Genomic DNA, 14,381 nt, shown 5'->3' on the forward strand with positions numbered 1-14,381 from the left:
AAGCCAAATTCTATAAATATATAATCTGATCAATTGAGAGTCCTCATTCCATTGAGCATCAATGATTCTTCATAATTTCTTGTAACCAAATAACATACAATTCTGAAAAATAACAAAGAATTTACATTTGAAGGAACAGTACATTATACAGCAGCAGCAATTTGCTTTTTGCTCTTTATAAACGTCAAAAATAGTAGGGGAGTTTCATATCATGCTAATCAAATACAACCAATAAAATTTTATTTCTGGTGTTTTAATCAGTTCAGATTTTGCAATGTTTAAGTACACAGTTTTTCAGTGGTACAGTAGATAACTTAATGATTGTTTCAAAATAACATATTTTCTGCTTCCGTGTGATTGCATGATAGATACAATATTTTGTATGTGTATTTTCTATACATGGGTAAGGATAACACATTAAAGTTCTTCTGAGTATCCTGTAATCATGCAGGCAGGAGGAAAAATTAGCTCCAAATATTGAACAAGAAAAATGCAAAATTTACCATTCTACAAGGTTGATGTTAAACTTCAGAGAAGAAATTGGTATTTTGATACACATAAACAGAAAGTTTTGCTTCATTTTATTTTCTTTTTAAAAATTATTTTAGAATTTGATCACCTTGGTTGTATCTAAATGATGTAGTTTTTCATGATACTTTTTATTTAACTATAAGGGAAACCAGAAATTTAATTGAAAACGTGTTCAATGGCTTAGGACAGTGATGGCAAACCTATGGCATGGGTGCCATAAGTGGCACGCGGAGCCATATCTGCTGGCAGGCGAACCGTTGCCTTTGTTCAGCTCCAGCATGCATGTCCACACCAGTCAGCTGATTTTTCAGCTCACATGGAGGCTCTGGGAGAGCATTTTCGGTTTCCGGAAGGCCCCTGGGGAGATAGAGGAGGGTGGGGTTTTTTGCCCTCCACAGGCTCCAGGGAAGCTTTTGGAGACTGGGCAGGGTGAAAAACGGGCCTACTGGGCCCACTAAAAGTTGCAAAATGGGCTGTTTCTGGCCTCTAGATGGCCTCCAGAGGGACAGGGAATGCAATTTTTACCCTCCTCAGGCATTGAATTATGGATGTGGGCACTCGTGCAGGCACGATAGTGTGTGTGCATGTACTTTCGGCACCCAAGGACAAAAAGGTTTGCCATCACTGGCTTAGGAAAATCTACTGAAACAGGAATACCAACTCTGACATTGCAAAAGAGAAATTACTGCTTTGAAGGGAAACCTAGGAACCCAATCGTTTGGATTGGAGATACCTTCTAACTAAGGGCAGATCTATAAGATGCACAATTAAATAAACATGTAGTAGAGCACCAGGGGAGAAGAATTCTTCTTTTTGCTTTTATAGCAACATGGTGAGGGAGATAGATTTTTTTTAATGGCAACCAACTATTGGAATATTATCCCCCCAAAATGGGAAACATACAGAAAGTTTGAAGCAGATCTCAGCCTGGGATTTAAATAGAGGTAGGAAGGCAGAGCAGAAAACCTGAGAATTAAGTCATTTTGTTAATGAAAGCTGAATTATCACAGTCACCCTATTGATGCAGCATTAATCATGATGCACACTGTTCCAACTTGTTTCTTTCTTTTATGTTCAACTCTTTGTAGGTGGGTAGATACTAAATGCTTTCTCTTCCCTTGGCCAACTATCCAATAAGAACAAAGTAATAGGGAACAGTAAGGAACAACCTGGCAGAATATAAAAGTGTACTCTATTACAATGAGATAACATCCCCATGGAAAGAACAGTAGATGCAAGAGTGGCAGCATCTGGCTATTTCTGCAGATCTTTGCATGTTATTTATCAAATTTCAAGGGACAGATGGTATAAATTCCTCTAGGTCAGTCTACGTGGAACATTGCTTTATTTGGATTAAAATTGACAGAGCGTTAAAGCAAGCTCGGGTAAATATGGTTCCAATATCTGTGAAGGCCTTTGGGTCAATCTACAAAGAACTTCAGATAAGTTTAAAAGGGGGCTGATGGAAATATGCTTGTCTTGATACTCCTCTACCTTGATACTCCTCTAATTCGTGGATATTTGCAATGAGCCAGAAAAATGAATTGTTATTACAAACTTTGCCCTTGTTAATGGTAGCAAGTTGGTGTGTGTTCTAGAGCCTTTTAACCAAGCCCAGGGACTATATATGGAGTCTTAGAAATCATATGTTATTCTAAAAACTGTTGACAGCATAAGACATTTTTATGGAATAGAAAGGTACTTTTTTTTATTAATGTGCTTTTTCTTTCTTTCACGAAAATAGAAATAAAATCCAGAGGCAGCAAAAATAATAATAAAAGCACAAAATGTTGATAAAATATTCAGTTCTTTGTGACTTGTAACTTATAGATATCTGTGTTTGCTAGCAGGATGTGTCTAGAAGATTTGAATATTTCTATGTCACCAACTTGTTTCAATATACAGTACTAAATGCTAAACTAATTAGTTAAACAGTAGCTAACATTTATCCAGTAATATAAAGTTACATATTATCCCAAACTCATAATATACAGTCAAATTACCGTATAATCATCCTGGAAATGGCAACAGTACTTAAACTTATACAGTATACTTAAATTAGTGAAAATGAAGAGTATATTGCCATGATTCTTTCATGGAAAATAAAGATATTTTAATAGAGATGGCCCGTAATCAAATAAGCTCTGGTTGGGAATGGACAAAATGACAGACATCATATTTGCAGATGTTAAAAATTATTACTGCTATTGTCATCTTATAAATGGGCTCATGGAATGAAGCCTTTGGGTAACCTGGAAACGGCCTATATGCCTTTTATTCTCAAGAAGGTGTCAAAATGTTTTTCCAGTTATCCAGACTTATAAATATTCACAGTGGGACTCTAAAGACTACTTCAGATATTTCAAAATGATACAATTGTCACTGAAAGCAATTTTGGCATGGCAACACTCTAGATGAGTACTGCAGCACTAAAAGCAAACATTGCAAGAAGACTAGATTTCTAGAGTGACTGATCAAAAGGAGATGAGCCCGATTTCATGCATCACACTAATCCATATTAATGTTTGCTTAGATTTTGTAAAGCAAGTTGTGCAAAATCAGCCACTGTGATTTATAAAGTAAGGTTTTTGACTTAACATGTGCAAATATAACCAGCTTTGGCTTCGTCAACAATCCATGGATAAAAAAATAAACCTGCATGGTTTTGTTAGCACTGGGCATAGAATGATAAGAATGAAATTTTTGGTTGCAACTACATTGCCTGCATGATGCATGAAACAACCTTTTGTAGAAGTAGCACTTAATAGAAAAAGTGCTTTGCTAACATTTATTTAAATACATTCATAACTGGTCAATATTCTTGGAGAAGTCCTATTCATTTTAAATCTATATCGAGGTATTGAATGATCTTAAAAGCTTAAGATTCTTTTAGCCACCCAGCTTCATCTCTTTCCTCATATCTTTCTCTTCATCATGCAGTCACTGTGCTTTCATGCTTGATATCTTTATATAAAAAAATAAGTAAGTGAACTACTCTCATAAGCCTCCCCTTTGTTCCCCCTTCCATTCTTAGATGGGGAACAACATAACATCCATTCATTCCTCTTTCCTTCCTTCTCTTTCCACAGGACTATAAAAGTGACATGCAGGGCATCTTAAGGCTGCCTAGGCTGCACAAATCATGAACCTGGTAACCATTGTTGGCATTTTCCCCTTGCAATTCAGTATCCTATTTAATAATATTGCTACATTGCACATGGACAAATCAGAGCTGCTCCTTTCAGTCAATTGGAAATTGTAACTGCAAAGAAGTAATGGCAAAGAAATTGCCAATTTTAGTAGCAGTGGATATTATCTGAAGATGGGAGAGTGAATATAGATTGCCCTACTTCTCTATTAGCAACAAAAGTAAAACTCAAATCTTGGAAATCAGAACTTAGAGTAACATACACCACTTTAAAAATACCTGAAGGATGATCACCCTGCTTTTTAAACACATTCATGTGCTGTTACTTGAAATGTGACTTGCATAGCCCAATAATGCTATGAGCTATCCTATGGGAGGGTGGACTCCCATAAGGGTCACACATGATCAATCGATCATAGATAAGGTTAGTCTCAATATGGCCCAGAAAAACAACAATTCACTCCAGTATTCTGTGAAAAAAAATCCCAATTGGTCATCCACAATCAGAACAACGTAAGCACTGTTGCTTATGATATATCTAGACTAAAACTGAAATGATATCCATCTGCTGATAGAACCAAAAGCAAAAGGAAAAAAGTGATAGTACAAAAATATTCTTACATTGATACATGTAACGTAGAAACCATGAATCAAAGTAAAATTAGGAATGAACTAAAATTGACTGCACTTTACACCAGAGAAGTAGAAAATCATCTACTATTGATAAGGAAATCATAGGAGAAATATAGTAGTGACCATTATTAAGAAAAGAAGTGAAAAATCAGAGTTCGGATACAATCCCTATTTGGATCTGATAGAATATTCATTAAGTGCATAGAAAAAGCTCATGCTGCAATATGTGAAAAACCTACCCATGAAAAGAAACCTAAGAGAGAAGTTAAAAAAGAAGATTGTCCCTTCATCAGAAGAAAGATTGTGTGTCTTAAAAGAAAACTAGCTTTCTTCGGGCTCAGGAACGTGTGGCTGATAGTTAAGATTCCTTCCATGATTTTCTGACTTACTGAGATTGAATTCTAGCTACATTTGAATTAATTGATCACCTGGTTTCTTGAGTTTCCCTATTTACACTTACAGAAAAAGGTACAAATATGAAGTTGGGAATAAAACACAGATGCACAAATCTGTACACAGCAATGGAGAACAGTGTTGCTGAGATGCAAATTGAAGTTTTACAAACCATGAAGGTTTGCTGGAGGATTCTGGTCTCAGCAGGTCATACTGGGGTGAAGCCACATTGGCTGCTAATTATTTAATTAATAGGCTATGGAGTTCATCCATGAATGATATACCATATGAAGTGCTATATGAGAGAAAACAATCTGTGGAACATTTAAGAGTTTTTAAAAGTACCATATTTTTCAGAATATAAAATGCACCGGAGTATAAAATGCACCTAGATTTTAGAGGGGGGGAAAAAGGAAAAAATTATTTTGAACCAAATGGTGTAGTAATATATTATTTAATAAAATACCAGTGTACCAGAATCCTTTTTACTAACATGTATACTTTTTACAACCGTGTATACTTTTTACAAACTTCAAACTTGACAGCTTTAAGACTAGTGGAATTCAACTCCTAGAATTCCTCCTCCAGTCATGCTAGATGGGGTAATTAGAAGGCAAAAACAGCCCCCTTTTTTTGCAAAAAAATAAATCATCTCCCCCCCCCTTTTTTTCCTTTTCTTTTTTACAATAATTGGGTGCGCAAAGGTTCTGGGGAGACAGACAACTCTTGGGTACTAGGGGAATGTAAAAAATCTCCCAATTTTTGTGAAAAACATGCCATCTTTCATCTGTTTTTCCACAAAAATGAAGGCAGGCTCCCCAGACCCTTTCCCCATCCCATTTTGGGGGGAAAACAGGCAAAAGAATGGCCAATTTTTTACAAAGCAGGGGCATTTTTGCCATTCCTCAGCACCTAAGAGCTCTTTACAGGTGGTGGGCAGGGCTTTGGGACAGCAAAAATGGCTGCATTTGATGTATAAGATGCAAAAACAATTCCACCCTCTTTTAGGTATGTCTTATACTCCAAAAAATATGGTACTGTGTGGGCGCATATTCCAAAAACAATTAGAAGAAAGGGACAACCAAAGGCTAGAAAGCTCAGGTTTATGTGCTATGAGCCAGGTTTAAAAGGCTATTGCTTTAGCAATGGAAGTAATGCTCACTGGAAACACTCATAATAAAGCTAAAGTTTATATATTTGAGAGATTTCATGGGAAAAGAAAAATCAATGAAATAGAAAACTAGGCCGGAAGAAGATAAGCAGTAGATTGTGTCAATGAAACTCAGGAGCTTACAATAACGTCAGGGGAAAGGCTATCAGCAAACAATCTTGACAAAATACAGTCCATCATAGCACGAGAATGATTGAACAGCATTATTGCATCAAAATATTACATAATTCTTTTTTTAAAAAATGATTATAAAGCTATGCCATGAAGGTTTAAGGTATTTATACTTCTCAAAAAATATTTAAGGCATGATGATATATTTCATGACAATAAGCATAGTCTTTGTGTTAGAATTAAGCAAAGTCCTCCATTTTCATCCTTAGTTTTCTCTATGTCCTGTATTCAGAAGATAGACAGCAAATTTTTAAGTTTCTAGTTGGTAAAAATAATTTTGTAGCTTTGGAAGTTCATCTGCTGCAACATAGGATGTGTGGAAAGAAATCAAGTAACTTTTGTCTACTGTTTTCCTTCCACAAATGTGATTTGTCAATGTAAAACCCACTAGTGGTTAGTCTAAAGTTAATCATTTCAAAAACTATTTAATTTTGCCACCGTTATTTTATTGTTTAAGAATATTTTTTCTGAATCTTAAGATTTAAAGATTTAAAGATAGAGACAGAATCTTGTTGCTTTTAAAAATGATGGTGGCCAATAAAATCAAAGTTTTTCTTCAGTAAGGAAACAGGTGGTTTTTTTTAATACAGAAATCAAGAATTAAACTTTCAATTTCTCCAGCCATATACCTTAATACTATTTAGCAAAAATGTGCACATCAGTAGTGGAGCCTCCTACCGTTGGCACTACTGATTCTAAGAACTGGTCGGAATCAGAAGCAACCCATCACTGGTCCACACTGATGATAGCCTATATTTCTGAACTTGAAAATGCACAAATAATAGTTTTTACTGACACTAATGATTAAAGTCCTCTTCCACTCTACATTTTGATGCTACCTATGATAGATTTGAGGTTGAGAGGAACCTTCAAAACATCCCTGACTCTTTTCTATCACAATGTTATAAATAGCTATATATTCTTTTATTAAAATAACATTTCTTTTCCATGCTTTGAGCCACAATGCATAACAAGCTGCCATGTATTCCCCACTTTGTAGCACTTTTAAAACCAGTATCTGATTCATTTTGTTGCTTCAAGAAGGATAACAGTGTATCATCAATTATTCTGGGATTGTGTTTACACGCTTTGAGAAAGGTTTGATAGCAATATCACAGAAAAGGTTCCTAAAGACACAACATTTATTCATCTTCTGCACTTTTGTTTTCTCTCTCTTTTTCTCTTTCTTTCTGCTTCTCCCTCTCCTTCTGATTAAAAAAAAACTATTTTAAATAATGATTTTATATATTTAAAGCTTTTTAGCTAATCACTGAAAGAATATTGATCTTTTACCTTTGGCAACATTGTTAAGGACAATTGAAATCTGTTTCTCCAGACAATGTAAAATAAACACAATGGAGTCAAGACTGTCAAAGATCAACATACCTTTCATTTCTATGGTTTGTAACGTTAGTAAAATATATTTTATCTTTTAGATACAAATAGGTATAAAAGTAATTAAACAGTTTTTTTAACTCCTGGAATTTTCTCTCCCCTAATCTCACCTAAATTAATGATAATAATAATAATTTTACATTTCACTCAGACCAGAAAAAATATGAGTTGCATAATTATTTAATCCTATATCAATGCCATCTAATAGCTGAGCCAAGGTAATAGAAAAATAGGATCTTTCCAAATCTCCTTTTTACACAATACTTTGAATATTATAAAAATACAATATAAGTAACAGAATTCATAGTGATTTCTTTTGCAAGAACGTATCTAAAAATGTGCTCCGAGACTCTCCTAACAAAGAGAAGCAACAATTTGGAAATCACATTCCAATAAATAAAAGTAATATTTTTCCAAAGTTTTTTCCCATATTTATTTTGTTTTCCTCCCCTTCCCCCCCACCTTATAACATTTGTAATAATAATAACAATAGGATGGATCCCAAGCTTTCCTTCATCTTTTAGAAAGACTGCTCCTCAAAGAGAAAGAAAGAAAATGTATGATTCATCCCATACAGTAATACTCAGTAACTATAGCTGCATTAGATAAATACTTTCAGTTTTTGTGCTGCTCTAAATCTATGGGAGGCATGTCAATAATTTTTTGCAACTTCATTAGAACATGATATTTAAAAAACCTACTACCTTTTGGAGTTTCTCAAAATTTGGTTCCTAACCCTCCTGCCTGGTAGAATTGGGCCAAATTGAGAAGTCTTGTGTTCTTTATAGTAGTATTTGTGGCCTTATGTGTCTGCAAGGTTTAAATACAAGTAACCCCTGTATTTACTTAGTCACTAGTCAAAGTTACAACATACCCCCAAGTACTTATGACCCAGTCCCAAAATTATGAAAGCTGCAGCACCACGACAGTCGTTCACATGAACAATGGTAGAAGCACTGCAACATTCGCGTTCAAAGAGTGCTTGCCAGCCAATAAAGCAGCGAAATCACATTGCTTCAAGCAATCGGCTTCAATCCCATCGGCTTGAAAATGCTTTTTGCACTGTTCCGGTCTCGGCATGCAAGCTGATGGGAGAATTTGAAGCAATATAGTTTCTCTGCTCCGAAGTCTCATTGCCATCCCAGCCTCAGCGTGAAGAACGCTTACAAGCTGACAAGACTTTGGGGCAATGGAATTACATTTATTCAAGCCTCCCATCAGCTTGCAAAAAAAATTTGTGCCTTTCCAGTCTCAGTGTGAAGAGCACTTGTAAGGTGGTGGGAGGCTTGATGAATCTCAATTTCGTTGCCCCAAAGTTTCGTTGGCTTGCAAATGCTTTTCATGCTGTCTCAGTCTCAGCATGAAGAACGGTTACAAGCCAACAACACTTTTGGGCAGTGAAATCACATTTCTTCAAGCCTCCCATCAGCTTGCAAGTGTTTTTCACACTGAGACTGCAATGGCACAAAAATCATTTGAAAGCTGATGGGAGGCCTGAAGCAATGCTATTTCACCTCTCCAAAGTCTCATCAGATTGCAAATTCTTTTTGCGCCAAGTAGGCAAAGAAACCACAGAAGAAAGGTTGGAGAGGAGATAGAACTTCACAAGGTAAGTGACATGCTGTTCAGGATGGAAGAGAACAATTGTGGGGACCCCAGGGAATGGAGCATGAGATATCTCAGTGGGTCAAGGGGGGCTTTGGTGGTCTTAAATAGGTGGCCTGTTCCATTGTAAGGCCCTCAAGGCCTTTCCCACTGAGATACCTCATATGCACTTGATAACCTGCGCATTCAAAAGCCATTGTGGTCAAGTTATGCGATTTACTCCTACGAATCCTCGGATTACAAATGTAATTGGCATGCTCCATTGCATTTGTAACTCAAGGACTATCTATAGTCATGTTACTTTTAAAAGTTTATCCCATCTATTCTTTTTTTGTAAGCTACAAATAGGATACTGAATGCTGCCAGTCTCTTATCTATCCTGTAGAGTGCTACATAAAGAGCCTCACTTATACTTTGTTTTAACCTTAAAACACAGGCTGTTGTTAGGCAGAGGATGGGTAAGAATGGCTCGTCTCAGACTGAATTTGGGAGGAAAATATTATTTGAGTTTTAAAATTACTCAAACAGTAGGAGGTTTGTTTGTTTGTTTGTTTACATTATATGCCACGTGGTCCCAGGCTTTGCTCGGAGAAACCTCCAAAGTAAATAAAACTTCATTTATTTGATGGAAAGCCAACCTGTACCAACCAGAAATTGATACATTATATTTTCATTCCTTTGAGATTAATGAAATGGAAAATGAAAGAATAGGACTGTGCTCTTTGCTACAGCCTTAGCTATAGTTCTTCGGTTATTAATGAACCTCTAATACTTCATCTTTAGATGATTACATCAATTCTAGATGTTAAAGTGAAACCTTGAAAAACTTGGTTAGCCTAGGTTTAACCAAGTTAGTACAGGCCTATGAAAACAGTAAGAAATATGTAGGCAGTGTGCGGTACTTAAAATGCTGTCTTACACAATACACTTTGCCTTGATTGTTTACAGGACTTCATAGGTTCTTTCCTTCTCCTTGAGCACTTCCACAATTACATTTGGGACAGTCTGCCAATTTTTTTACTAGCTAGCTCCATTGGATTTCATGAACTCTAATCAACTTTTAGATACATCTACAAAGTATTTTGTTGTTTATGTTTATGTTAACCAGTGTATTTAAGCAGATATCAACCTCTAAATTCTTAAATGTTTTTTGAAATTAGTATTTTAAAACCTAAAAATCTTTCTCAAAAGGAAAATTTCTGATATCATAATTCAACTATTGAAGATACTAGCAAGTTATGTTGACAAGGAAGTCTACTGAAAATCTACCATTTTCAAATTAAGATGGTGGCAAGAATCCTGCTGATTCATAGTTCATGTTATAACTAAAATATATCATCAATCTATTACACTGTTACAAATAAAGTATGCAGGTTGTCCTCGACTTATGACCAAATTGGGACCAGAACTTTTGTTGCTAACAATGTGGACACTAAATGAGTCATCATGTGACTTGGCCCAATCCAGCATCCCCAATTGAATATGCTTGTTAGAAACAAGCTGGGAAAGCCACAAATTGCAATCACATGATTGCAAGATATTGCAACTGCCATAAATGAGAGGCATTGCTGGTTGCCAGGCATCTAAATTTCCATCTTATGATTGAGTGTACAATGGTCATAATTTCAAAAAGGAATTGTAAGTCATTTTTTCTAAACTCATCATTAACTATGAACTATCATTAAATGAATAGTCATAAGCTGAAGATTATCTGTAGTTGCTTCCACTGAAAACTCCCATTGTGATCAAAGGAAATGTTAGATATTGGTATAATTTGAAAGATGTTTTAAATGATAATCATTTCTATATAAAAACTATATGATTATAGATTAACACAACAGAAACACAGAATTTAACAAGAGGTTTGCGAAGTTGTCACTAACTGCTCCAAAAGACTTATAAAGTTAATGATTCATTAGTCATGTGTAGTAGTGCTTTGGGAAGTCTAATATAAGCAGAAAGAGAACAAACAAGAACTTTAGAATAAAGACAATAGATTAGACAACTATAGGTAATAGAAATTTTTCATCATTAAGGACATGGTATGCAAAGCAATAGTAAGCAACTTTTGATCATGTCATTCATTACAACAAAAACATTGATCCGATGCACTTGTTTTTTTAATAACTCAAATCTCAACAGGAAGCTATACCTCTTACAGTTTCAAAATTATACAATAAAAAAATATCAGTTCCTTTATAAGTCAAATGAAAAGCACAACCTACTGTAAAAGCAGGATTCTATTTGGGAACTAACCAAAATTAATCAAATTTCCACCATCAGTATGTTTTTATAAATCATTTTAAGTATCATGCTTTTGGAACTCATTATTCCTATTTTCCCTATTGGACTATATGTTGACTTTAGCATATGATCACAGATTGTTACACTAACAGGGAAATCATAAAGTTGTGGTTTTAAAAATACTTTGTTTAAAAAGATTATAAGTAAATCAAAAAGCTCATAAGAATTAATGCTGTACTAATTAACAAACTCAATGTAATTTGCTGGAAGCATTCCAGTTTTCCCAGTTCTCTGAACTGTACCATACATCCAACCATCATCAATTGGTTGTACATTGATGATGTAGTCACCATCTCTGAAGGAAACTTCATCTTCATCTTGAGCACTATAGTCATACATAGCTCTATAAGTTCTCTGTTAAAAGAAAATAGAAAGAAAGTCCATTAAACAAATTCCATTGGAAAGCAGCTACTGGATCAGTTAATGCAACCATATCTATAAGCATATATCCATCACTATCCATCTAAAAACTTTCATGTGACTACAATTGCTGGCTGAATAAATCTGCAAACAATCTTTTTATGTAAAATGTATTACAAAGAAGAAATCTGTAATTATACAGGGATGTCCATAATTGTATTCAAAAATGTCAATGTGGTAGGCACAATCATGTGATTAGTTATCTTGACTTTTTTTAAAATTTATTTTGTTTATTTTTTATTTCATTCTTGCAGACATAAGAAAATGCATTAATTTATAGTACCTCTTCATACTTAATTTGAAATTTGCATCCTAGCAGCTTTTTAAAATATCAAAGATAGCAAAAGTATCTTTAAATATATTTTGATTTAATACTTACCAGGTTAGCCGAATGTGGCTGTGAATGCATTGATCTCATAGATGACACACTAGTCTGGTGCATGTAACCATATCCTTGGGGTTGGTTTTGTTGGTAGGCCCCAGGAAGCACAGGGGCTGAATGGGAAATAAATGAAACCATATTACTATTCCATGCCAAGATACTTGTATGGCAATTTGCTCTCCTGATTAAAAGATCACAGGATCTGCTTTGTTAGTAGGAATTGAAATAAATTGCTGAACTTTTTGTATTATAAATATTTATCTTAAACAATAAAAACAATATTATCCTTGCTTGCATGCATAGACAGAAAGACGCAAATCTAGATTTAAGGAACAATGCAAGAGAGATAAAACTTTCAGGATTATATTCTTATATTCTATTTTTAACAGCTAATAAAGGAAACAGCACACAATGTTTTGAAGTAATATTCAGGAATTTCAAAAAAGATCACAAAATTGAACAGTCACATGGTGACCCACTTAATCACCATGATATATGATTGTAATTCTGAGCTCAATTAGAATGGTAAGTCATTCATATCATACATTATTAATACACAAGTAAATTACTTCAGTGCTGTGCACTTCCAACTCAATGGGAACATATTATTCCTCCTCACTTTGGGGGCGCCAATAAAAATGAAATTTTATTTCAAAATAAAATAAAATAATAAAACAAAACAATAAAATAAAATAATAAAAGTTGAAAAAAAATCATACTTCCAATTTAAAAAAATAAACCAAATAACCTATTTATTGACTGAGGGGCTAAAAAAAGAAAGAATCTTAAACAAAAAAGAGAATCGCTCAAATGCTTTTTAAAAGAATAGTTGTGTGCATAATGGAGACTACGTTTAGCATAACTAATGCGTCTCTGGGATTAGATGATATGAGATGATGAGTTAAGCAGTAAGCTTGTACAAAGCTATAGAGCCACTACTACTTTTAGTCCCACATCCATAACCTGTATTCTGTCTAATCCATTGTTTCTCAACATTGACAACTCTAAAGTGATTAATCTCCAATTCCCAGAATTCCTCAAGCATCTGACTAGGGAATTCTGACAATGGAAGTCCAATGTCCTGCCTGTCGGCGACTACTTCAGCTTCAACCACAACAACACAAGAGCACACAACAGATTTAAACTTAATATTAACCGCTCCAAACTTGACTGTAAAAAATATGACTTCAGTAACCGAGTTGTCAAAGCGTGGAACTCATTACCGGACTCCATAGTGTCATCCCCAAACACCCAACACTTTACCCTTAGATTGTCTACGGTTGACCTATCCAGATTCCTAAGAGGTCAGTAAGGGGCGAGTACAAGTGCAGTAGAGTGCCTTCCGTCCCCTGTCCTATTGCTCTCCTATATCTCCTATACCTTTCTTCTATTCCTATATCTCTTCTTCTATTCTTTCATTGATATGTTCTATTACTATATCTTCTTTTCTATTATTTCTTAGATATATTTTACTATGAGTGTCTCCTCTATAACCTTCATCATGTATTTTACTATGTGTATATAGATATATACCCACTAAAACCCTCATTGTGTATTGGACAAAATAATTAAATAAATAAATAAATAAATAAAACATTTTGCAAATTAGGTAAATTAAGAAACCCTATGTTATTTTCTTCCTTCCAGATGCCCTGATTAATCTTGAAATGAAAATAGTGCCTTTATCTTTTTAAGCATAGGGCGCAAGAAAGAAAAAAAAACATTTTTATTTATTTCATTAGCATCCCACAGCCTTCTATCATGATAATTAAGGGGCTATATATAGATTGTCATCCGACAATCAACAGACTCAAGCTCAACCCGGATAAGACGGAGTGGCTGTGGGTTTTGCCTCCCAAGGACAATCCCATCTGTCCGTCCATTACCCTGGGGGGGGAATTACTGACCCCCTCAGAGAGGGTCCGCAACTTGGGCGTCCTCCTCGATCCACAGCTCACATTAGAGAACCATCTTTCAGCTGTGGCGAGGGGGGCGTTTGCCCAGGTCCGCCTGGTGCACCAGTTGCGGCCCTATCTGGACCGGGACTCATTGCTCACAGTCACTCATGCCCTCATCACCTCGAGGTTCGACTACTGTAATGCTCTCTACATGGGGCTACCTTTGAAAAGTGTTCGGAAACTTCAGATCGTGCAGAATGCAGCTGCGAGAGCAGTCATGGGCCTACCCAGGTATGCCCATGTTTCACCATCACTCCGCAGTCTGCATTG

The 14,381-nt window shown here is 35.3% G+C and overlaps 1 protein-coding gene across 9 annotated transcripts in view; it reads right to left on the reverse strand.

The window, feature by feature from the left end:
• Positions 1-11,053: 11,053 nt before the first annotated feature.
• Positions 11,054-14,381, reverse strand: part of NEBL (nebulette) — a 192,963-nt gene continuing 189,635 nt past the window's right edge. For 6 of the 9 annotated variants that reach the window (XM_070767105.1, XM_070767098.1, XM_070767103.1 and 3 more), the window contains 2 exons: positions 12,151-12,266; positions 11,436-11,705 (listed from right to left, as the gene is read on the reverse strand). In XM_070767105.1, coding sequence (XP_070623206.1) covers positions 11,529-11,705; positions 12,151-12,266 — 293 coding nt within the window. In that variant the 3' untranslated portion in view covers positions 11,436-11,528. Of the gene's footprint in view, positions 11,706-12,150; positions 12,267-14,381 lie in introns of all 9 variants that reach the window. The other 3 variants (XM_070767106.1, XM_070767104.1, XM_070767099.1) reach the window with 1 other exon arrangement.

Source organism: Erythrolamprus reginae, chromosome Z (assembly GCF_031021105.1).
Source record: "Erythrolamprus reginae isolate rEryReg1 chromosome Z, rEryReg1.hap1, whole genome shotgun sequence".
Classification (NCBI taxonomy): domain Eukaryota; kingdom Metazoa; phylum Chordata; class Lepidosauria; order Squamata; family Dipsadidae; genus Erythrolamprus; species Erythrolamprus reginae.